This window comes from Hippichthys cyanospilos, chromosome 2, assembly GCF_059441005.1.
Source record: "Hippichthys cyanospilos isolate Australia breed blue-spotted pipefish chromosome 2, RoL_Hcya_1.0, whole genome shotgun sequence".
Taxonomy (NCBI): Eukaryota; Metazoa; Chordata; class Actinopteri; order Syngnathiformes; family Syngnathidae; genus Hippichthys; species Hippichthys cyanospilos.
In genome coordinates this window covers 19,233,916-19,260,763 of record NC_142370.1, presented here as the reverse complement: position 1 = coordinate 19,260,763, position 26,848 = coordinate 19,233,916, and the positions used below count along the sequence as shown (strand labels likewise).

Below are 26,848 nucleotides of genomic sequence, written 5' to 3'. Positions count from 1 at the left end.
CAATTATCTCCTATTAATCAATTGGAAAATTAGACAGGAAATTTAATTTAATTATGTTTAATTTTCGTGTGTTTTCATTTTACGAAAAGGATTGTACTCATGCACAATGGGAACCATGAAGTGCTCATGTTTTTTTTTCCCTTTGGTAAATAGGATTTTTTTTGTTTGTTTCACAACAAAACGTGTAGATGACCTCTATTTCGAAGAGAAGCACGCGGTGCCAGCAATTTGCCCTCTAAAATTGCCTCTGTTATAACATTTGATGTCATGTGATGAATCTTAAGAGATGACTACAGCTGGCAGTGCATTGCACCTGCTGCGAGTTCTCAGTGCTTTTCCACATACCAGTACAGTGTGCCCTGGTCTAAGCAGGCGCACCTTTGACTTCATCCCTCCAGGCATCTGATTGGCCGTTGAAGCTAAGAGGCTGAGATGTTGCAACAAATAGCAAGAGCCACAGGGCCGGTCCATTCTGCATTCTGCTAAAGGGAGGTTAATGAGCCAAGCCACCGGGCTGTCGGCCAAACATGAGCGAGCGTCAGTGCCAAAGCTCTCACAATGAGCCTGACTGTATTACCACTGAGCTCTATCTAATTATACACTCAACTGCAGGTAGGGGAAATAAAAGTTTGCAAGTGTCAGGGCACACGGACACTTGTAAAGGAAGAAGAAAAGAGTGAGTTGAGGGGAGGGGTGGTCAGATCAAGCGAGCCGGGGAGAGAGAATACTCTGACAGAGAGCTTGAAAGTGAGCAAGGGAGCGGGAGCGAAGGAGGGAGGGAGCAGAGAGGCGTTTAGAGAGTGAAAAGAAGGAGAGGCAGGGACGGGATGAATAGAGGAAAGGCTGAGCGGTAGCAAGGAAGAAGACACAAAGTGGATATTTCCATATGCCTGCTGCTGCTGCTGTCGCCGCCGTTGTCGCCCACCTGATCCAATGAGTGGACTCTCTAGTAGCAGATACACTCAGGCACCCGGCGAGGTATGTCACCGCACCACTTCCTCTTATATGTGTGTTTGTCAAGTACTGGGCGAGTGAAACTGTGTCAGGAACTTTCAATGAGACAGACACACTCTTGCATGTAGTGAGGCTGAAGTATGTACACAGAAGTACAAATATCTCCAAATTTTGTTTTCGTGTGTGTGTGAGAGAGAGAGAGGATGAATGTTCACTATTCATTTGAGTAAGATGGCATTAGTGTGTGTGTGTGTGTGTGAGAGAGCGTTTCAGTAACGTAAGTCAGCACCTGCGTGTGTGTGTGTGTGTGTGTGTGTGCGCGTGCATGCATATGCGTGCATATGCAAGTGTGTGTGGGTGTGCGTGGTGGGGAATAACCAAGAGAGTGTGAACAAGCTGGTGAGTGTGAAAGAGCGACAGAGAGGGAGGTGGAGGTGCATCACTCAGTCTGATCAGGACTTTCAGAATTAGAGCAGTGGGCTTAAATAGCCCTGGTCCAGAGATAGCAAGGAGCCCAAGAGGACCTGCATTTAAACTGGGAAAGTACAGAGGAGATTGGTCAGAGTGGGACAATTTGCAAGCAAGTCAGGAGTGATTTGAGAAAAAGGTGAAAGAGAGGGAAAAAAAGTTGTAAGTTCAGTTGCTGTTTGAGGGATCTTGTGCCAGCATGTGCAGGTGCATCAGTTTACTCGTGAAGTTCAAAGGGTTTCTAAGAACTTGGGATCATACATTGAAATTGAAATGACCGTGCAAGGAATATTTATCTGTATAAATGTTTGACCTTCCAGCATCCATGTGCCTGACGCCCTTGTTTTCTATTCAGAAGAATGTTTCACAGGGTCAAAGGGGACGTCTCAAATGTTCTTTTCATGCGTCCTTGCTGACGTAATTCAAACGTCCCAATTATGAGCATTTTTGCATGGCTGCGCCTTATAGTGCAGAGGAATATTTGTAAAGATGCGTTAAAAGAGTGTTGGATGGAGTGGTGGAAAGGCAGTTTTCCCAAGAATGAATACACCGAATGATTGTTTGCTTAGATGCGTCTGCCGATGAAACTAATGGGGTTGAGTGGCTGCTGGCCCTTTAAGAAGTCTATTTTTGCAGAGGCACACACGAAGCGGGAGGCCGCGGCACAGAGATCGTAGTGTATGGGCTGCAAGCCTCACTTGTGTCTACTCCACACCATACTACCCGGCGGGCCATAACCTTATGACTTAGGTTACTGCCGAGAGTGAGTGATGAAAGTCTGAGCATGTGCTCTCTCAGCACAAGCTCAAACAGGAACATGATCAAACGTCAAAGCTACAGGTTCTGCATCTGACAAGGAGAGTCAGCCCCTTTTCAAGCGGATCTCTCTGAAGCCTAAAAGTGATAATGAGTGGGAGCCTGAGATAAAAACACACCCGGATGTGCACGGCGCACAAGTGTGCCAACATTCCCACATAGTTTGCGATAGCATCAAAAGAAATCTGAAACACCCATGCCCCCTTCTTAAAAATTCATAATTCACCCTAGTTTACGCACACCCACACCATCCATCGGAATATTTCATACACTTAGAGGTGCTTACAGTGCCGGACGCCCACGTCCAAAAATACTTACACATTGTCGATATGTGAACTTAAAATAATCGTCTCCTTATGCAATCTGCATGTTATATAATGCGTGGCCTGTCATTATCACAGGGCTCCTTCATGCCCTGCTGTGCTGTGCCACCTACCTACCTCACTTGCGGACACACACACACTACACCTTATGTTCACACTCATTTGCTCTACTCGAGGACTCTCCCCCACTTTGATAGGGCATTTTCCTGCAGCCTGGCAGATGAGCGAGAACGGAAGAAGGTGAAAAAGAAGCCAAACATTGATGAATCTGTGCAAACGCACTTTGCAGTTTGTAATTGGGCTCATGTTGACATTGCTCTTCATTATGCTTCATTTTGACAGCTGCATTAAAGGGGAAGTCAAGTAAAATGAAAAAGTGCTGTTCACGACACAACACGCAGTTTTTTTGGATTAACGATGCGTTTGTGGATCAGCAAAGTATCAGCGAAGTAGAACTGTTTTTATCGACCTGAAGGGGGGGGGGGGGGCATTTTGCCACTGGCTGTTGATATAATATGGCATCAAAATCAATCACATCTCACTTTACGTACATATCGTGACCAAACTAAGAACACTGGCGATTGACGTATTTTTTGGACTATAAATTGCACTGGATTAAAAGGGGCAGTCTCAATGAACAGGTATAATTTGGGTAATCTTCCATGTGTAGGGCATACCAGGTTATAAGCAGGCATGCACATGAGCGGTACGCAGGTACGCATGCGAGGCAGAAATCACTGATGCGTATCGTCGCGTGCTTCAATTCGCGCATTTGCGTACCCTCCCTACTTTCACAACTGTGCCTGCTTTGAAGCACACTTAAATGGGGTGCAAGATTTACCACTCATGTCCTCGGCAGACGGAACAGTTGCATTTGATACAAGGTCGATCTTTTCTGAAAAGAGCACATGAATGTAGTGCAACTTGTGGCCAACAAACAAGCTAACCTAGAAGCAATGGCTAATTGTAACAACGCAAGCTCTGTGTAACCCGTGGAATCCACGAAAATGCACCGCGGATTTCAAGTACAGTACAGTACTGCGTGTCCGCCCCGCCACGCTGTGCAGAGCAACGAGGCCATACACCCCCGGCCACTGAGTTGGTCTCCTCTAAGTTGCGTGCCACAACAGTTGCGCTTGTGCGGGGACTACCAACTTGCGTGATTAAAATAAATGAATAAACAAAAAGCGTCTAAACTTTTGAAAACAAAACTCGCTCCATTTGTGAAGAATTTGCAGTAACACTTAATTGCATGCTTCATTTACAATGGGTGAGTACGTAGATTATTCATTTAAACTTTGAAGTGAATTGATCAAATTGTGACACAAACAGTAATATGTATTTGTACACGTTACATTGGTGATTAACAAGACGAATGTGTTTGTTCTTTTTGTCTTGATGACAATGGCACAGAGTTCATCCGGGGTTCATCCACTCAATCAGCAAAGTAAAAGACAATCGTGTCATGTTGGGAGCTTTTTCTTTGTAAATTTCGATGTAGATCCTGTTCTTTTTCCTGCTTGGTGCTTTCCGAACTGTGGAATTGACCATGGCTGGAGAACAGATCTCACAAGTAAAGTTGCGTGGACATGTTGGTGGACATGGTGCAACGACACAGCCACGACGCAGCGCAGCTCAGCGAATACGCAGATGCGGAACCATTCATCATTCATTAACATGCACGTAGAATGTTGAATCCACGGGTACAGTTTTCTCCCCAGCCTTTCATAAAGCTAAGCATGCATGTCCCACGTCTTCCTATTCTGAGGATATTTGTTTATGGAAGTGGTCCAGACTGCCTGTTGGGGTCGCATTTCATTCTTGTGAGGGTGTGAATGAAATTGCTTATTTTGTCACTCTACAGTGATGCAGAATTTACCTCTGACTTCCTTGCACTTAATAAACCAGGTCCCAAAGAAACCGCGCAAACCATAACTGATGGACTTATGATACTTTTTGAGGACACGGGTTTGAAGATTGTGACGTCGGTGTGTGCATACAGACAGTGCATTTCATTTGGGAGTGACACTGACAATGACATTGTGGAAGATCTTTTAATGAAATAAAGGGTGAGTACCAAACCCTACGTCCTGGTACTCCTCTGAGTAACTCATGAAAAAAAATATGCGCACCCTTGGTTATAGGCACTCCAGGTTATAACCTCGCTCAACTTTAGTTAGACATTCATATATAAGACACACACACATTTTTTGGTCAAGTTAAAGAATTTTTATAAAATGCAAAAAGTACTAGTTGTTACCTTAGTGCTGGGCAACTGTCGAGCCATTTTCACTTGACGGAAAAAAGCAAAATCATGAGATTTTAAAACAAAAAACAAAAGGATTGATTTTGCCGCTTATTTCACTAATGACTGTGAAGACATTTTATTTTTTTTTACATGAATCCCCTTTGAAGTTAATGGATTTGTTTTACAATCACACTCTAGACCCAATCCATTCAAATCCATGTCGCACCCTCCTCTTCCACTTGCGGCTGTGACTGTAAATAAGATTACCGGTATTTAACTGATGGAATAATTGTATATATGTATTTATGTTATCATATAAAAACACTTTGCTTGCACACCTCTTAACCCACTCACTCACACACACACACTAACACAAATATACACATACACACACACTCACACTACAGACATAAACAACTCCTTATATGGTATTATTTTGAAACTTGTAACCGCCTTCTTTGTAATCTTTGGAATAAAACAAGGAGAGCCCCAGAACACCGGAAGACCCTGGTGCTCTCTCTCCCTTTTGCAAAAGATTGTTTTTGACATAGAGTTTTGCCTTTTCTCCAGTCTCTCGTTATTGATTGATTGAACATTAACATAATGTAAAAGTATACCTAAAATTATATCCTATTTTACAGTAACAAAAAAAAAGCATTATACAGTAGATACACTTTCAAGAAATGTTAACTTCAAAGCCTAAAAGTTAACTTTTAACCCTGTTCCTCGGGGTCATCCGCGCACCCTCGGGCATCATCTCAGGCCAGGGGATCCTCTCCCACTATATGAGGAGGATAGCTCTAATTCAGCCAATCTTAGCTTCTTTTTTTTTAAATGTTCGCGTTTGGTCTATAACACATTTTATTGCTAAATCTTTCGTAATGTACAATTGCTATATTTAGAACCACGTTTTGCCCATCGATATTGTCATTGAAAAGCTCGTGATGTAATGTTCAGTAGAAAATGTGTCTATAAAATTGTACCGGAAAAATTATTTTACTATCAAATGAATTATTAGACAAACTTACAAAAAACGGCCAAAAAGGTAAAGTATCCCGTTTCAAATAGAAAAACGAATATGCTGTATGTCCCCTCTTCGAACACCATTTCAAACAGTATATATAATTAGAATTTCAGAGGTTGAAAATGAAGCTAGAAATGTGTCATCGCATGTGTAAGGGGAATGGGAAGTGTGAAGGTTAGCTACATGGCCATTGTTCCCTTGTTGGCGCTCTTCAAGATGGAAAGATTTTGAAGAATTGGTTGGACTAAAAGGTGACAAATACAGCTGCCCCTCAGAGAAGACACAAATGGGCAGCCGTGATCACGAAGCAAAAGTTTCTATATGCATTATACGGATGACGGACATTATACGGATTCTTTGACCTTGCTTCCCTCACCCATATGCGGCAAACAAGCAACTCCATTCGTCCTCTGCGTGTCATCTACAATAGGGGTTCAATAGCCTTTCAACCCAGCCACCCACAGCCCACACCTACACTGTGAGGACACACCGTATATGTACCGCAGCGTTGTGTAGTGTTCAGAATCTGTGGCCTTATACATACAACGCAGACCTACATGTCACTATATATTGCAGTATTGGCGTTGGTGTCACTGTACACAAGAAGTAACATCCGAGACATCCTGTATCCCCTATTGCGTCAATAATAGATGCGCTTGCCTTTGATACCCTTGAAATGCTTTTCAATTTCTTTCACATTCTTTTTATTTATTCAACTGGCTAATACAGTACATTCACACACAAACACTTTTTTTGCCTTTGATACAGATCAGTCTTTCGGCTTTTACTGCGTGACCATCAGCACAAATGATCAAATGTTTCAATATTGCGACTGTAATGAAATTACTTGAACACACACGCGCACACACGTCTGATTTAATGTTCAGGGTTGTCCATTGTAGAACTGGCAATGAATATAAGAAGCGACGAAGGCATTCCAGACAGCCTCTGTGCAGACAGTCTAGACAGATTTTCTGTCAGTGAATGGCACTCAAGCTCCCAACAAGAGACCCGGCTATGGTCCCTGCGTGGCCTTATCATCGCTATTCTCGCTGACTGCGTGCTGACATTTTGCTGCTAAATCATAAAAGAAACGCCTGCCCACTTTGACTGACTTTTTCCACAGGACGGTGCTAAAGAAACAAATATTGAGAATGGAAACAGATGTACATACACGCACACGTTCATAGAGACGCTTATATTTTTTCGTACAAGCTGTAAACTTCCCCCCCACCCCCTTCGTGTAAGCCAGTGATCTGAAAGTACTCATATCAGTGCCTGGGAGTTGTGTTAGTCATGTCACAAGCTAGTGGCAGGACGCTGGCTAAGAATGTGTGCTTTCCAAAATTGTGAAAAAAAGATGGTTAAAAAACAAAAGTGACCATCAAAAAAAAAAAAAGAATTGTTTTTAATATTTGGCCTGCACCAGCGCTTTATGGCTGAACAAATCACCAGTGGAAAGCGCAAGAATGGAACTACCCTCGGCAGACATTTAAATGACAGCAAGCTGTTGCGCCCACTTGGGAAAATGTCACAGGTTTCTAGAATACTCGTTGTTAACCTCTGCAAGAACCTGTGCATGTGCCTGCATGTTTGGATGAATTCGTAGGGCCACTCACAAAGAGCACTGTTGTCTTGTAAATTTGTTTTTCCTGCTTCTTTGTGCTGGATGACCCCAGTACAATTACATGAGTCATATTTAACTGATTCTGCGTAAAAACCAGCTTAAAGAGTCATCGTGACCCTATTTATAACCTAGGGGATACAAGCCGTCACCACCACAAGGTGGGATTTTCTCCCAGAACTACTCTAAGCCTGCTATAGGCTGTACCTCTTTGGATTGTCTAGGATTAACCCAGCTATACATTACAAGATTCACTCTCTCCTCTGCATCACTCAAAATTGTCCCCGCTTGCACTGCACCTCACATTCATTGACCACTTCATCAGAAGACCTTTGCTATTATTTTACATGCCATTTGTTTGTGAGCCCTGCAAAAAGAGCCACTTGATTTTTTTTTTTTTTTCATTTTGTAATTTGAGCAATGTACATTTGTTGCTCATGAGTAAATGTATTTGATTACCTGATGTACGTTTCACCTCTGGTTATGCTTATAAAACTAATGCAAAGGAAAAAACTCTATATATTATTTGTCGGTTGATGTTGTCGTACATCTGATAATTAAGTATAGTTAGTATCATTTTATCACATTCGGGCAATGTGACCGTAAGAAAACTAATATTATGTAAATATATATGTTGCCTTTCAAGATTTTTTGTTTTGGTACAAAAATATGCTTATTTTGAACAGGTTGCAGATGATTAAAATGGGATAAACTGGCGTAATCCGCAGGAAGATGTGAAACCTAATCAGTACCTACATTACATTTTGAACATGCAACGGATTTTGACTTTAACGTTCAAGTGTATTCAAAGGTCTCAATTGCACTAAGCAAAAAAAGTGTTGTTCTCAAAAATTGTGTAATAATTTTAAACTGAATAACATCTTCAGGATTTGTCTTTGAAACATCATGAATAAATACCATGGCCTACTTCACATCTTAAAATGACTGAACTAAAACAAATATCTTACATACCTGTCAACCCGTACGTTTTTGCCGTACAAAGTACGTTTATTATGCATTTTAAGACGTGTACAACGTACAAGAAAATCTGTACGGAAAAACGCAAATTTGTCAATTATGGGTACCATCCGGTATACACCGACTATCACGAAACGGCAAATCAATCAAGTCAAACGAGTTCGCCGCGGTAGCCTCTATCTCGGTATCGTTTTTTTCGTTGCAAACGAAGCGAGCGGTTTGATGCTACTGCGTCTGCCGCCTGGGGATTTCCCATCGCATCGTTCCGATCACACGTGAACAAAGCGAAAGCAGAGCAGCAGGCCTACATTACAACATAGTTTTGAATTTTCTTTGGATACAATCATCAAGTCGCAATGGCCGAACCTGAATTAAAACGCCGTAAGTTAAATGGAAGAGGCAAGCATCACAAAGAGCGGGAGCAAATGTCAGGACGATACGAGGGATTGATACAAGCTTCGAAGAAAGGTGTGGAACATTCGTATTGTGTTGCTTGCAAAAAAGACGTGAAAGTAGCCGCCTCCGGTTTCTATGATTTAAAGACGCATTTTGATACAAAGAGCCGCGCCAAAAACGTAGAAGTCTGGAAACTTGTGAGGAAAATCAACACAGAATACAGAAAGAGCATGTCAGAAGACACACTTGTTGCCTACGTGCAGGTGAAGATGAATTACCCTGGCAATTGTTGTGACCTTCAACCATCAAAAGATATGCTCATGTCAGCAGAGAAGGCAACAGTGGCATACAATAGAGAACACTGTAGTAATTAAGCAACACTTGTAATTTCATCATTTATTAAGAATATGTACAGAATGATGTAACGAAACACATGTACAATATAACATGTTAAACTACATAAATAAACACGTTTGAAAAAAAAATATGGTGTAAGATTATTTTGTATTTTGCAAGAGAAAATACGACAGTTTTTAAGGGCACGGAGCCGTGGAGGTTGACAGGTATATATATATATATATATATATATATATATATATATATATATATATATATATATATATATATATATATATATATATATATATAGGTATAGATAGATAGATAGATAGATAGATAGATAGATAGATAGATAGATAGATAGATAGATAGATAGATAGATAGATAGATAGATAGATAGATAGATATCAAATATCAAAAATTCATCACACAAGAAAATGGTGCTACTATTAAAAAAAAGTAAATTAACCAAAAATATAACATACAAGGCAGGGCAGTGCGTGTAGCTTGCCATTGCGTATTTATTGAAAAAAAAACGTAAGGGAAAAAAAGCAGACTGCATTACACACAATTGCTTTGTTGAAGAGTTGACTTCCGTCTCTGTCCACGATGTTCTTTTGCACTACCTTAAAGCTAAGCTTGAGTATCTGAGATTTATTGCATAAATGGGTCCACAAAGCATAGCAACCTACACAGTTTCCAATGTATAATAATAATAAGAAACTAATAGCAAAAATATTGTTCATACTATTATCTATCAATCCATTATCTTGACCGATTCTTGTTTTGAGGGTGGCAGACGTGCAGGAGTGTCCAATTTTCCTACCCTGCATGTTTTTGGAATGTGGAAGAAATCCGGAAAAAATATGCAAACTCCACTCAGGAAGCCCACAGTCGGCCACTATCAATGTTATAGTAACCCTAACCCTAACCCTAACCATTTATAACATGCTGCCACAAAGTCATTCATACTTGGCTACATAAGAAGGTGTCCCAGTAAAGCCAGTGAATGTACAATTGAATGTAAGATTCCAAATTCCAAGTATTGTTTTACATTTTATTTTGCTTACTTGCTGCACCTCCTATTAGCATCAATAAGTTTGAAATGAATGTGCAGAATACCAGAAAGAAGAATGTACATGTATGAGTCAGTAATCTTGCTCATGTCCCTGGGCACATGCAGATTAACGAGTGTGAGCGTGTGTGCGTGCACACGCGCGTGCGAGTGTGTGTTAATGTGTTTATAGTAACTCTTGAGCCATAAGCCCATCCTCATTGTAGTTGAGCCGACTACAGGCCGGGCTTCCTGTCGAAGAATGGGTCAAATCTATCTTGTCCCTTTGCTTTCGCCATTCAGCAACAAATTTCTGCTGCATCAGATGTCCATCCCTTGCATGGCCCAAATGGGATCAGATTCTTCATATGGCTTTGAGAGCAAGAAAGCAATGCAAAATCTATCAATCATCTGCTTTGAGTGGTTGCTGCTCAGTCGGAGCTTATAGACAGCCATTCATACCTAATCTTCACACTTTAATGACTCTAACTTGCATGTTCTTGGAACGCCATTTGTAAATAGTTGTACCTAACCTACCATGCACACGTGCACTTTATTTTATCTACCATCCAAACGTGCACATTATTGTAGGCATCTGTACATAACCTACCCACTTACGGTTCATACTTGGTTATGTTCTGCAACCTCTGTGTTGTTTATGCCTTGTTTTTCTGTCTTAACTTGGAAATTATTCTTTTTTTGGTTGCGACATTCGTGTGGACAGCAAAGTAAGAATTTCACTGTACAAGATTCAAGAGTTTTAATTTCTTATGCATCGTAATACTACGCAATGAAATTGTTATTCTGTTCACCTCCCCGAGCAGACTACATTTCAAAATTGAGCAAACAATAAAATAGGCAACAAAACAGAAACAAAAACAAAAAACCCAGTGATAGAGCAATAAGGGCACTAATAAATGAATGGACTCACATTCTGAGCATATTATGGCGTAGATAGGGTGGTAGAAAAGTCATTCTTAAGAGGATGACAGTGCAAGATATCATGTAGTGCAAAATATTTTGGACGAAAAAGATATTTCTACACTGTGCACATGACAATATTTAATATTTTTAGGCTACAGTTCCGTGAGAAAATCCACAGGAAGAAGACGCAAACTTCACACAGAAAGGCCAAGGGTCAGACGGGGTGACAGCTAAGATCCAAAGGCCCAGCTTGTGAGGTGGATGTGCAAACCAACCCACCTACCGTCCAAAAAGAATGTCATTTTTATGACAATGAAAACTACTATCTAGGGATGTGCACATGTAATCTCACAAGTCTAAGTACTTCAGACCTATTTCTGTTTCTATTTTGGACCCCCATTGTTCTTGTTTGAAGGGTGTAGTGTGATTCATTTGACCTTATTTGAATGTGTGTGACCCTGCGTGTGGTGGTGTGCCAGTGCATGTGTGTGCCGAATCAGCAGGGAAAGGCACGAAAGTGGAGCAAATTAGTTGGAGGAAGAATTTCTACTACAAGCAATCAGGTATGGTGCAAATATGGTCAAGGTTTTCTTTCTTTCTTTTTTTTTAAATAAATTATTTTGCATTGTGAGTATAATTCATTAGATTAAACTCAGAGTGCTTATAGGGGAATCTTTGGATGAATTTCACCTGGTCAGTAGTCAAAAACCTTATGAAATGAGACATTAATTAGAAGGATGCTGCATTTGAGGAGTTTTGAGTTCGATTTTAAAGCTTAGAGATTTATATTTTTTGATCAAACTCTGCACATCTTTATACTAGTTCATATAATCAGCACATTTATTCTCTAATCTACAAGGGTATTTAAACAGGTAAATCACAAAGATGCTAACTGCAGGTAAAGATTAATGAAAAGAAAACAAAATGACCATTGTTAGCACAAAATTGCATCAACTTTTCAGAAAGGACAAGAATAAAAGGTGAATTTAACCACCTTAAGCCAATTTATGAACCCTTTTATGCACAACCCCGCACTTTCTGTTTTCTGCTAAGTTGCATTCAAAATATTACCCATTTGGTCCCCAAATAGGCCTCGGCCTATTTGCACATCATTTTTTTTTCGCTCACTTACGTACTCTCTTTCATTAAAAACAGCCTTCCTCAAGTTTGATTAAATTAGTGCTTTAAATACCATAATACCCCACATATTAGGCGCAGCTGTGTACAGGACGTTGCCTTAATTTTGGGGTCAAAATCTGTTTTTTTCTATGTCACCATGTATAAGACGCGCCAACACTTTGCCAACAATGTAAAAACTATAGCAAGACAGAATTGTGAGTGGTCAGTGAATGCAGCATCAGTGTAACGTGAATGCACTCGAAGCGGTTCTTTATTTTTCTTGCGATGCAGCTCTTGTTCATTTTGGCATAAATACCCAAAATCGTATGCCAAAAGACCGCAATTAATAGATAAGTCAAATGGAATAGCACCTTCCCGTCTACTCTAACCAGTGCACATAGCTCTATACCGTGCCGTTCTTAATTATTTATTGGTTGAGACAACATGCAAACATTTTATGTCGTCCAGCATGATGCTTAGGTCCAAAGAGGTTATTACATACCTTTATTTGCATGCTTCCTGTTAAGACATTTTTAAATTACCAACGCTAGAGCAGATCTAACGTTTTATCGTGGTTCAATAAATTTGTCAAGTAGTATATAAAATAGTAATCAAACTTCAATGTCTCCTTTTCTTTCACTGTAACAGTGATGTAGCATCAACTCTATGCGAGTCGGTGGAAATATGATTAGTCATTTGATTGATTTTGTCTCCTATTTAATTTGACTGAAAAATCTAATTATTCAATGTGTCGGTTAAAAATGATGCTTACATAGCAGAGGAGGATTTTATCTTCAACCTTAAACATACACCATGTCCATTTCTGCATGTAATATCAAAACATGTTTATTCCTACTGGTCTTGGCATTTAAAGAAATATTGTTTTTTCAAAGAGCTTGTTAAATTACTTTTTTGTTCGTTTGTGAGATTCTTTACAAATTCCATTCCAAAGAAATGGAAAACCGTGTGAAATGTAAATAGCTTTAATACACTGATGTGCACATCCATTTCAACCTATTCAAGACTATTAAGACTCCCCCCAAGAAACTTTAAAATGTAAGTCTTTAACATCTTTTAAGCTATTTTCAAAGACTAATTCATTGTTTTGGGCTTGATTTCCTTAACTCTATGATTTGAATTATTTTGATTGTCTTAGTATCTATTGCTATTTTTGAAAGACTCATTCATTGTTTTAGGTTTGCTTTCCTCAATTCTATGATTTAAATTGTATTTATTGTCTCAGTATATTGCATCTATGACTTCTTTTATTATCAGTATACTTATTTTTTAATTAAATTCATTAAATTCCCCTGGCTGTGCAATTACATATGCGGTACAGATTTTTACTTGCTTCTAAAGCGCTTGATGTGATGCGCTTGAAAAGATGCGCTTTTCCCCCATTTACCAATGCACCTCTGAGTCTTTGGCGACTGTTAAAAACAGATAACTGACTGGGATGTGGTATTGCCTATTCAAGTTTTCAACCCCCTTGTATTCCATTCTATTTTCAGCAGCAAACAATGTTCTACTGGTAATGTAAACGGCAGTGATTTGGGTTGGCTTCAAGACCTTAGTTCATGGCTAACATTGTACTCAACCACTAGTGCTCATGAATCCAAAAGACAAGAGGCTTACACATTAGCAGTACTTTTGAATATTTCTAAAAGGGTAATCTTTATAAAATCATCCCTTACATCCATAAGATTTCAAAGGTAAATAAATACACATTGCACTCACAGAGTGATCCCTCCACACCCAAACCCAAACCATGGATCGTGTTACTTTTTGCTACCTTTGGGCTCTGGAACGTAATCACGCATTCTCGGAATAAAAAAAACAACAACTTTTTTTTCTCCCTCGCTATTGTTACAACACTCAATGATGCAGCAAGAGTGCGCAATTTTAAGAGAAGCATGTAATCCAGTGTAATGCAATCCAATGTAATCAGCCGAATGCTACTTCACCAAGATGGCCAGTGAAAAAAGAAAAAACAAAAAAATTGAAATGATGCCACATGCAAGACACCTATTGCTTGAAAGGTGCTATACAAATACATTTTATTTATTATTGTTTTAATAATAATATCAATAATAATAATTGTTGTTGTTTATTATTATCGTTGTTGTTGTATTTCTTTAATTCTAATGCTAATTCTAATGATATTTTGTGATCTTTGTCAATGTTACTTCACCAAGGTGGCTAGTGAAAAAAACAAAACAATACCTGAAGGGACGCCACATGCAACAGACCTATTGCTTATAGGTGCTATACAAATACAGTATGTTTTTTAATGACTATTATAATTGTTATTCTTATTATTACGGTTGTTCATGATAATTATAATCAGTGATCAGTGTTTTTTTGCAGATATTCTTTCATTTTGAATGTGATTTCTGCAACATGCTTCAAAATAACCTGGATTGGCCCACTGTGTTACAGAAAAAGGCTCACTCCATAAAATACTGAAATGAAAACCACACAATGAACACAATAAGAAGCAGAGCAGACACGCATGGGCAACCTACACAGATTTACGGTACATTAGCTTCGAGCTGCAATCATTTTGAAGAATAAAAGTAACACTCAACGTAAATGTCAGACTAGACGGTTGTCATCCTACACTGAAAATATGTCACCATGGCCTGAGGAAATCTTTCCTGGTTTCCTCCACTGTCATTTCACGCTGTTCAAATGTACTTAAGCTGTCCTCATGTCGCCCTGGATGAATATATATGGTAAATACTGCACCTTTGCTGTGTTCTTCTTCTACTCCGTTTGACTTTTCCCTTCAGGGGTCGCCACACCATCAACTGTCTCCTTTGAAGCCTGTGTCCTGCATCTTCATCCCCCACTCCAACTACTTCCGTCTTCTCTTTCACGACATCATTAACCTTCTCTTTGGTCTTGCTCTAGAGCTCCTGCTTGGTAATTCAAAAGTCAGCATCCACCAATCAATCCACCTATATACAGTATTCACTATCTTGTCTCTAGACATGTCCGAACAATTTCAGTCTGGCCTCTGACTTTATCTCCCAAAACTCTAACATGTGCCCTCCCTCCGATATATTCCTTCCGGATCCTATCCATCTTAGTCACTCCCAAAGAGAACCTCGTCATCTTCTTCTCCGATACCTCCAGTTCCGCCTCCTGTCTTTTTCTCAGGGGTGCTGTCTCCAGGCCTAGCAACATCACTGGTCTCACCAGAGTCTTGTACAACTTCCCTTTCATTTTAGCCTCTCCTCCATCCTTTGCCTACTCTCGCTAAAAATCGCAATTTCATCTGCAAACGTCATAGTCCATGGAGATTCTTGACTAAGTTTGTCTGCCAGTATGAGGATGTGATCATTTTGATATTTTACTTGACTACATTGTATGGTCCATTTTGTCACATGTTTACAATACCTAATCAAATAACTAAGCCTCATTTGCATTTGGTATACATGATTCTTATAACATTTAATACAAAATAACTCGAGCACAAACTAAGAATGATATTCAAAGCTGTGGTATGCACTTTTTTTGTTTTGTTTTCATCAGTCATTCGAGCTTTGATGCAATTTACCACATCCCGTGCAATTTGTAAGTGTGTGACCAAATCCTGTGCGGTGCAACAAAGTGAAAAGGTTGGTAGCCCCAGTGCTACCAGTGCAAAAGCTAGGCTATAGCCCTGATATGACTATGTTATTGGTGAGTGCAGAAAATTACTTGCGTGTGCTCATTTTCATCAAGCGAGCGTTTTACACATCGAGAAAATCCTCTAAAAAAATCCTAAAGGAAACACTGGACAGCCCGCAGTTATAAGTTGTAATATAATCATTCATCAGTCTATGGCAGACAATTTTAGTTGCGCTTACATCGGATATTGTTTTTTACAATGCTACAATGTGACCAGGCTGAATATGTTTTTGCGGTTTGGAATGATAAATTCATGACTTTGCTGTATATGTTTATTGTATTATCTTCAAACCCTGATAATGCAGGGGTATCTTTTCCAACTTGCACTTAAGTCAATTCCTAAAGCGCATTTCTTGCGCACTTCTAAGATGCACACTTCCAAACTGCTTCGATCCACCTGGCTCGGCTTCTGACACACCCACCACACATAACTTGGCAATTCACACGCAAGCGCCACAAGGGTGTGATTCAGTCTGAGGGTGATCCTAATATTCAGAGTTTTCCTAAGACGTGAATTTCATAAAGGTCCAATTTAAAAATGTGTTCCTCTTTGATTGTATTAGGTTGTGGATCCGGAAGTTATCATCAGTGACGTGTGTGCGTCTCATGTGCTTAGCTCCGTTTTGCAGGGAAGGAACGTGTGTCTTTGCATTCACTTTAAGTCAACTTCAAGATAGTCTACAGTCAAACTTAAGTCAAACTTCTACAGTCGTCCTAATTCATACTTTGCTCGTTTTTTTTTTTGTTTTTTTTTACAGGTGTGACATCATTCACTGTCACCAGCTGTGAAACTTGACTCAAAAAGTGTAACACACGCTAAGAGGAACGCATGCACTGACAACTTTCTCAGGGAACACATTGATTTAAAGGTTACTTCACCCTGAGTGTATACATTTCATAATGGTGCGTAAGTGGCACACTTAAGTTAATGGGAGAATCTGCGCAGCCAAAAAGTGGAGCACCTGATGGATTAGAATAGAATAAAATAGAAAAGAATAGAATTCCTTTGTTGTCAATATATAGCTGGCATACAACAACATTGGGAGCACTGATCTTATCGCTGCATAGTAAATAAATATGGATAATGGAATATACTGTATGATATAGAATAAAAATCATAGAATCAATAAAAATGATGAAAATAGACCAAAATATGCTGAATGTTAATGTATGTTAAATTATCATCTCCTCTTTCGCTGTGATATAACTAAACAATGTTTTAATAATATTACAATTGAGTAAACACAAGTTTTGTCAACACCATGAATGAAAATACACATCTGGGCTACGTGACTCACGTGTTCAGATTTGTCCAACTGCAGGAATGCTTCTATTGTGAAAGTCCTCCTGGAAGCAAGGTTGGGACAACAGCCTGCTGCTTGATCATCTTTTCCTCCTAGCATTAGCAGCATTCGATGCATACAACGATGTGTCTTTTTCATCTCGCCTGACGTTTCGGCTGAGTTTTTTTTTTTTTTTTTTTCATGTGGTGGCATGCGGTCGACTACCAAAAGCTAGGCAATCAAAACAATGGAGCGGTCGTGGTTCACTTGTTGGACTCGAGTGCAGGCAGACATGGTTCAGTTACCACTCGGTTTCAGTGCGAATTGGAGTGTAAATAGTGTCGTGTTTGTAGGTACTGGTACTGACTGGCGATGAGTTCAGGGACGACCAGGTTTCATACCGGCAGTCTTGGGTTTACTTAATTATTTGACTATTTCTTACTTTTAGATTTTTGATGAATTAACGCCAGTTGAGTTTGTAAGTCATTAGGCAACAGCAGTTATTTCTAAGCACTTGTTTCGACTCAGTCACAGGGGAAAATCAATGAGAGCTCTCACGCAGCATTTTTGTTGACGGCGTGAGCCTGCGTGTGCTTGTATCAAAATAAATGTATGAATCAAATAAGGCTCTGAGTGAAGGGAAACTTGAGAGAAACGTCCAAAGTGTGAATTGCATGGATGTCAAGTTTTTCTTCGAGTGACAGGCAGCAGAGAAAAAAAAAATGAGCGTAGAATTAACTATAAACGTCCACCACTGCTGTCACTTATGAGGATAATTCAGTTGGTTGACGCACCATAAGACTGCCGCACACCGAGTGAGGTGACGCAACGCGATTCAATTCTATAGATATGATGAGTTTTAGCAAAACCAGGAATATGTCGGCGGTATTCGTTTTGAGTAATTGACAGAAATGCACGTTGGTCACAAATGTCCATTTTTGGATTGACACAATTCATCTAAGGTCTCAACTTTCATTTCCCAGGAAGCAAAAAGTTTAGATTGTAATCAAAGTGTATGAAAAAAGTAGAGTGTGACCAGAGTTGCCATGCACCTTTTTAGTCGTGAAGCTAGCTAGTGCGTCCTTGTGAAGCTGGCAACAAACAAGCCGGAGTTCCTTGTCTCGGACGTTATTTCACCAATGAGTTACATATGTGAATAAGGCGACCAAAAATACAATGATCAGACCTTCCAGCACGACATCGAGCAGAAGCCACATGGACTTACAGCTGTGTGAATTTTATTTTATCAGCTCGGCTGTACGTGCAATTTGTGACGTAACTGTACATGTGTATCCTTACCTTGAAGCAGATCACCATGTCATTCAAACATCAGCAAATAATCCAATTCATCGTCAGTTCCAGGGTATTAAGTTATTTTAATGTATTAAAAGCTACTTTTGTCACTGCGATGTTCCTTTGCTTACAATGAAAAGTTTTCCACCCCACTATCCAGAGAATAAAGATGGTTTTAAAAATATACAAATAAATAAGGTGAACATTATTATATGCTTTTGAGTTATCATGTATTCTATAATGCATTGTAAAAATAAAATATTTTGATCACTCTTCAACACTAATGATGTTTACCTACTTTTGATGTCTTGTCAATAGAAACGTAGGTGGCAAAATAAGTCTGCGACATGATGGAGAAACAACCACAGATTTTCATTTTTATTGTGGTTTATCTGAGATGAAATGTAAATCAAATTTAAGGAATGCAATATGAAACCTGAAGGTGAAAAGATGATCATAATCATTGCATATATCCCTGCGCATTAATGCTAGCAACACATTTGGAGAGCCTTTCTGCAGTACTAATGTGTTAGTTAATGATTTTTAAAAACCCAAATCAAACTGTTAAACCATTACAATGCCATCAAAATGTATTTTCTTTACGTGTCCAAATGCATTTTCGAAAAAACACACTAACATAGTAACTTGTACAAACTTTGGCAGATGATGCTTCAGGAATGAATTATAAATTGAATGAAAAAGTTGTTTTGGTGTTGAGGCCAAAGGACCATTTTAGCCCAATTTAATCTGTAGTTAAACATCCCCAGGTGTAAAAGCATTCAAATCTCAGATGATGATTTTACCTATGTTAGAATTTACTCTCCAGAGGTCACACTTAATGAAATTTTTGGATTAATATCATTTTCCCAAGCCACTTTGCAACTTCAGACCACAAGACCTCAAATGTAATCATTGTAAACCATAAAAACGAAGTACAAATACACATCAGTTTCAGTGCTGAAATCTAATAGAGTTAAGGATGCAACTTTTTCTTAATCACTCAAAAAAACAGCACATTCAGGTTGCCTTGCATCATTTCAACTGTCCATCTTAAATGGTAAATGTTTACGCTCCTGACAAAAATAAAACTGATTGCTGTTTATATTGCACTAATTATAATTGACTAAATGTGCAGCGGGAACATAGATGAACCAGGCCTAACTTATGTATAGTACTTTTCACTGAAGCACCAAATTACATTATTTGGAGCGAGTCACATGGTGTACCATCATTACACTGAAGATAGTTTTGCATGATAATTAGAGTGATCATTGTAATTGGGGTGAATTGTGTTAGTTCAAATGGCATCGGAATAACCGTGGACATTGGGAATGTATCATTTGATTGCAATCAGTATCAAGATATGACAGCCTCAGTGATGGAGGAAAAAAAAAAAAAGCAAAATCGTTACAGTATTAATGAGTGAATAGAAGAATAGAAAGATGGCAGCACAAGGTTGTGGGGTGAATCTGAGCACAGGTCTCAAAAGGCAATGGATAGAATATACTGTACAATTTAACAAATGGTGTGACCAAGCGACATTAAGCGCATGATGGCTGGCTGTTTGTGTATGGCGGGGAGTATACGTATGCGTGTGTTTGTATCCCTCAGAGTGATTAAAGCGAGTGGGTGGCAGCAGCAACTGGTCTGCCTGTGTGGCTCTGCAGAGCAGACATGTTTCTCACTGCAAGATATTACTCATTTCCTCTACCGTTTGCACACATGTACACACAAACACACACACTGACACACAACAGAGACGAACAAGGCTCTCAGTTATTTCCCTTGATTTTGCTGGCTTGCCTATATCATTTCACACACAGATCGGAGGGTGGGTTGCCGCTTCAGTGCTGACAGTGGCAGTGTTAACAGAGTGAGAAGTTGAAGTGTGTGATGACCCTCTGGGACGTTTGGGATATGAATGGCACGCTACACCGGGATGTCTGCTAGTCTGCACTAAGGTCAGTCTCTCGCCACAGTTCCATTCAGCCGGCTGCCTGCGCCCACATCGCGCTTGTGCGCACATTAGAGGGCTGATTGACAGGCCTTCAGAGGTATGCTTGTGCAGGAAAGGTGGGATGATGTGTACGTAATCCTCATTGAATGCTGTTTTCAATTAGAATGCAAGTTAGCAACATTTATACAATAAAAAAACAACAAACAGAACACCTCTGAGCAAAAGTAGCACTGATGTTTACACCCCACCCCCCTCAGAAAAATCAAAGTGTAATGTGAAAGTGTACATAACATTGCTATGATCAATTATGGTTTAACACTCCCACAGCAAAGTTACTGCATCGAAAGAGCTTCTCTATATATGCATGTGTGCGCAGTGTAGGAGTCTTCTTTCAGAAGACATTTCGCTGCAAACTCCTCCACACACACACAGTATTCCTTTATTTGTTTTCTCATAGCGTTTGGCAGATTTCAGGCAGGTTTATTTGGGGAACATGTCTTTTTTTGATGGGGTTATCAAAAGGACAAGCATCATTTCTAGAGGGAAAAAATGCAGATTAGCAATTAGTTTAGTGTAAGGAATGTGGGTGAACCTGAAAGTGCTTCGGGTACTCGAAAGAATATTTTGAAAGATAATGACAGAGATGAGTAATATTCATGAAATGTAACTGCATCGCTCTTAGAATGTCATGTAAAGTAATATTATCCATTTCTGCTTCTGATGACATGTTTCGTCTTTGGATAATGAGACATTTTAGAGGTACTCTAAAAACGCATTACAGAGTGGAACAAAATGATTCGTATGAAATTTCTTGTTTGTATTACTTTGGCACAACATGTCTACAAATCTGAAAAGCTGAATCTCACACACGCACAGCAAACTGCCAATTTTTCAGCTTTCCACTCAGATGCATAAACAGCTTGCTTGTCTCCAACACCGAATCTGTTGTTGGACCTCATGACTTGTTGAGCAACAGTTTACCCATCGTTCTGTGGAGTATCCCTATCTCACCTCTCCAACAAGATGCATGAGGGAGCACAGTTGCCATGGTGACAGGATAGCGGATGTTGAGATGGTTGTTTGCGGGTGAGCGTGGAGCCAAGAGGCAGCGTTGCAACTGTGAGAATGGAGCTAGGATGACGGAAACAAAAGGGCTCATTTTGATGCTCCCCTACACTTTTCACTGAATGAAACAAGACTGCAAAATCTGTGACACGTTCACGAACTCAACAAACACACACGAAAACCTAAACAAACACGTTCACACATGATCTCATATCCTGAGCAACGCAGCATGCAGTCACACAGTTCTCCCCTCTTCTAACAAATATTTAGTTGGCACGGACAGACACTCACTATCCACAACGAATGTGCTGTTTCTGTCAGCTTTCGGGTGGGTGGTGACCAGCTTTGACTGTCGCTGGGGGAGCGAGCGCTGCCGGCTGTGGGAGTATTTGTGTGTCTGTTGCTGTCTGTGTGTGAAAGTGAAGGGCCGGGGGGTATGTTGGGAGCGTGGCGGGTTGGGGGGGTGGGGGGTGGGGGGGTGGGGGGTGGGGGGGTGGGGGGGGGGGGAGTACACTTCTAAACTGCCGGCGATGTCGTGGGCGTGGCGCATGAACATTATATCAAAACGCATCTCCATATTCTAATCATCACCATAGAGTTAGAGACGAAGACACCAGCTGTGCGTGTTTATGCATGCCCCTGTGCGTTTAACACACAAAGGAATGCATCTGCTTCATTAGCTGTAAGGTGTATTTTTAGCTGACATGTGGGAGTAATGTGTTTGAATGAAATGAGTAAGTTGGAGAGTTTCAGTCCCACCACAGTGCTCTCAGGTAATGACTAATTAGCTATGGCTATCAAAAGTAAGAGTTTAAGCGTGAACAGTTCTGACCTTTTCAAATTCGCCACATCTGATGCTGGCACCTGACAGGCTGCACGTCTTCAAATATGTAGTGTATATGACCTCCAAATGTGGTTAGTTCATGTTTAAGTAGGGTTTGGAAGAAATTGTATTTGTCTGAGTACATGTAAGTTAACCTACTGTTTACCTTCACTTGAGGATATTTGTTCTTTCTGCTTGTGCGATCTATTTGTTTTGGTTTGCCAGAGAGACTTCTGCCTGGGGCGCTGTCACATGAATCTGTGTCAGCAATCCAACATAACCACTCCTGAAATGTGACTCCATTTCACCAATCAAATGGAACTAGGTAGTCATATGACCGCACACGAAACCTCCGCCGCGCCACGCATACAGAAGCAAAGTCTTGAAAGTGACTCATTTACATTAAGCATAGCATTGAAGAAATAACTTGAATATTTTTCCCTCACAGTCTATGAAGTAGCTGTTTTTGTACCGCAATTTGTATTTGCCACATAAAGTCTACATTTCAATCTACAAGAACTCAAATGTACTCTAATGCTCTTTAATGAGATGAAAAAAAATTGCTTACTTTATTATAGCGTGGAATGTGAGTATGCTCAGGCAAGCGAACAGAATATAAATTTCATTGTGTAGTGTTACTAAGCATCTGGCAATAAAACTCTTGAATCTTGAATTTATTTTGTGGATGTAATCAAGGCCATTGTTTGGCAAATTATGACCTTGCAGCCCATTACCATTTTTCCATGGAATGCAAACTATCTGTTCCAGCCAAGTAGATTTGTGTAAAATCTGGTCTTCAGTCCACATTTGGCCTCTGGTGACCTCTACCAATCTCATCTATGTCCTGATCTGTAGGTGAGCATCTTCAATCGTGAAAAATCCACGGTGATCTAACAGTGATGCTGTGCCACAGCCTTCGCCTCTGTCTGTGCCCCCCATTTTCCCGTGAGGCCCATGTGACCTAGCCTACGCCCACACATTGGGGGCACCCACTGCCGCTGGAGCCCACCCATGAATCCCTGCCCCGACCGCGGCAAAGAGTGCCTCCCTCCCAAGAAGAGGGAGTCTCGACAGGGATCGTCAGAACACTACCTTCCCCCACCGGATGAATTTAAGCCCCCCGTGCCATTTCGGAGTAGGACCAACACAGGGCAAGGGGAGAGCGACAGGGAAGTGGGGGAAAGGCAGCGAGCGCTAATTACCCCAAACCCCCATCTCCTCCACACTCCTCCACCCCTACCTGCACCAGCAGCCCTGCCCCTGCCATGGCCCTTGAACTACACTCCCTCAATGCCCCTTCCACTCTTTCCAGGGCCTGTTGTGGAAAGGAGGGGCTCTGGGTCTCCTGCGTGGAGAGAGGATCCCCTGTCAACGCCACTGCCTCACCACTCCAGGTGGCTTCGAGCTGAAGGGCCCCTTTCCTCCCCACCCTCCACCTGCTCTTTTAAGACTCCCTTTCCAGCTGACTCAAGGGAGATGTGGTCTTACATTAACAGCGGTCGACGAGACTACAGCTCCTCCCTCTTTTCCCCATCCTATTTGTTCGGCCATACCTCTCTCTACTCTCAAGAGCCAAGTTTAGTCGAAGCCAGAAACAGATATCTGGGCAAGAGGCCCAACGGACTGGATGGGCCAGGCAGCAGGACTGCCTCTAGACATTTGTTCACAGGTGACTACGGACACGATAGTATCAGAACCAGACCGGACAGGAGTCCGCAAAGCTCCCATCCTAATGGCGGACGGAGACAGCAAGAAGATCTGACACCTCACGCTCAATCCGGGGGCCCATTTTTGTCAGATTCAAAAGCTCGGGAGGGCTATGAGCCACAGTCCTCGCTGCAGGACAGACATCGGCAAAGAATACCAACCGGTCCTCATTATCCGGGACAAAACCCGAGGGCGGCTGGAGAGTTTTTACCTGACACCGTGGGGGCCCCGGCAGCCGAAGCTCACATCTACTACTCTTTGGGATCCGTCTGCCAGCCGAGCCCCCAGGCCCCCCGGCCCTACCCACCCTACAGTCCCTCAGGAACACCACTGTCTAACTTGCAAGTAGAGCCAGGCCCAAAGAAGCACAATCCAAGGAACTCACCACCGAACAGCCATGACAGGGCCGAAAAAGACCACGACAGAGACCAAGACAAAGACAGGGAAATGACTCTGCATAGAGACAGGGAACGAGATAAAGACAAAGAGAAGCTACTGAAACCGAACAGGGATCATGTTCACACCTCAGCCCCTGCCCTTCACCCACCTCACCCTGAGCTCCTACCTCACTTCACCAAGGGTTCGCTCATTGAGCTGGCCAGTGGGCAGTTAAAACAGGTGGAGGAGTTGGAGACAGAGGATTTCCTGAGGAGTGCCGATACTTCGCCAGATTTCCATCTGAGCACCTGCACGGTGTTGCTCATTTCTCCCAGCAGTGCACAGGGTGTCAGCCATCTGCAGGTCCACCTCACGGACCGCAACACTCAGGTAAGTCATCTGCTCAAATATGTATTTTTTTGTTGTTTTTAACAAATTAGATTAGTGTTGTCGCTTCAGAGAAATATTGATACAGCAGGGCTCTCAATTTCTTCAGACCTGGGTCAATTAATGGAGCCTGGAGTCAAAAGTAAAGATGGCAGACACGCATTTCGCGATTAGCTATCGTTTTTTTTTTCTGCTTTGCCTCTGAATGTCATCAGTTTTTGGCAATGCTTGTAAGTGCTGTGTCTTTGCTTGCGTGAAGCACATTGCCCTAGGAAATGTACTGTATCAATAAAGCTTCCTGCCTTGGTTTTAGCTCTCTCAATTAAGCGTCGCCTGAAATTCTGTTTTGTTTGTTTTTTTTCATTTGCCAACCTGATTTTAGTTGAAAACTCTGATCCATTTTTGCTTTCCCCAAGGAGTTACTAAAGGTCTTGGTGGAGTATCCATTCTTCGTCCAGGACCAAGGCTGGTCTTCTTGCTGTCCTCGGAGAACAACTCAACTCTATGGCCTTCCCTGCCGCCAGCTTACAGAAGGGGATGTCTGCCTTGCTCTCACTCCCACACCCACGCAACTTCACCGGGCACACGTGCGTTCCTCCAACAGGGTCCAACGCGCACAGCACCTTTCCAGGGCCGCGCCCGGAGGTTCCAGCAGCTTACACAGGGAGAAAATGCCACCTCCTCCGCCTCCTCCGCCTCTGGCCAACCACCCGCCTCCCAGCAGGCCCACGCACGCTCCTGCAGCAAAACCTCAGACTCAGAAGCCTGGGCGCCCTCGGAAACGCCGCTGGTCAGCCCCTGATGTCCTTCCCTTGACAGGAACTGATGCAAGCCTCCTGGATTTACCTCAAGGCTCCAAACTCATGAAGTGGCAGTAGAAACTTGCACATGCACACGATCCCCAACAGTAAGCACATGTAAACACGCCATGTCTCAGCTGCCCCCACTTGGGGTTGCAGGTATTGAAAACAAAAAAAAAAAGAACAATGAAAAATCACGGGTGTTCCCACCGCTGCCCCAAAGCTTAAACATGTCTATTGCACCCTCCACCACTTTCTCTTTTGTTCTCCTTTCCGTTCCTTGGCGGTGAAAGGAACATCTACTGAAAAATGTCTTAGTGGCTTTTTCAGACTCACTGACAACTTTAGTGAGACAATCAAGCACCCGTCATTGTTCGTGACCCGTTCATGTTTATGTAACGGTCATCCCACACACATACTTACAGTGTGTCCTGCAGGGTATCAATTTCAACCAGTATTATTAAAGTTCAGTAAGCGCTATTCATACATCGCAGTAATATATACAAAAAAATGAACAAAAGCGTTACTAAATATCTAAATGTGTACAGTGAGTATGCTAAATGGTTTTAATGCAAGTTTGTCCGGATACGTTGTGTTGGACTTCTTTTTTTCCTTGCACTCAACCACTGTGTACGCGTCGGTCTGGGCAGGCAAGATGAATGTAAGAGCGCAAGCGACTCTTTGCCTTCTTCAAATCTTATCACATTCAACGAGTTGTTTGTCAAGGCATTACTCTCCAATATGTTCTTAACATGATCTCTGAGATGAGATGGGAGAAAGAACACTAAAGAAAACCGCGTATGAGACAATCATGCCCAGACGGGCAGATGTGTACCACTGTTTTTTTTCCATTAAGAGCTGAATACTGGAAAAAGTGCAGTAAGGCAGAAGAGTAATGGTGCTAATAACACGTTGGAACATGATGCTTTGTGGATGCGCTTGATGCCTGTGTAATGTACACGTGTGTTTCCATTTCATTGTTTCTTACTGTATGCAGTATGTACGAAAGCAGGGAAAATGATGAAAGTAATTTAAACTGATACGGGTATCTCCTCTGATTCAGCACACTGTATCACTTTAGTTTTTGTGACTAAAACATCCCAGTTAATTATTCCTTCTAAATGTCATAGCTACAAAGTGTATATTTTTTAAAATGGTGACTCTGTTATAATATGTTCGCTAGAAATAAATGGAGAAAAGCTTCATTCATTTA

General features: G+C 41.2%; 1 protein-coding gene across 3 annotated transcripts; it reads left to right on the top strand.

The window, feature by feature from the left end:
- Positions 1-678: 678 nt before the first annotated feature.
- Positions 679-26,844, top strand: LOC148427738 (uncharacterized). 3 transcript variants are annotated; one of them, XM_088407999.1, is made up of 3 exons: positions 679-978; positions 23,219-24,838; positions 25,252-26,844. In XM_088407999.1, exons 2-3 carry the CDS (start codon positions 23,375-23,377, stop codon positions 25,711-25,713), a joined length of 1,926 nt encoding a protein of 641 aa, XP_088264125.1. In that variant the 5' UTR covers positions 679-978; positions 23,219-23,374; the 3' UTR covers positions 25,714-26,844. The 3 variants fall into 3 exon arrangements, with proteins under 3 accessions (XP_088264125.1, XP_088264126.1, XP_088264128.1); XM_088408000.1 differs by lacking the exon at positions 679-978 and adding an exon at positions 20,302-20,479; XM_088408002.1 differs by lacking the exon at positions 679-978 and adding an exon at positions 22,477-22,688.
- The last annotated feature ends 4 nt before the right edge of the window (positions 26,845-26,848 follow it).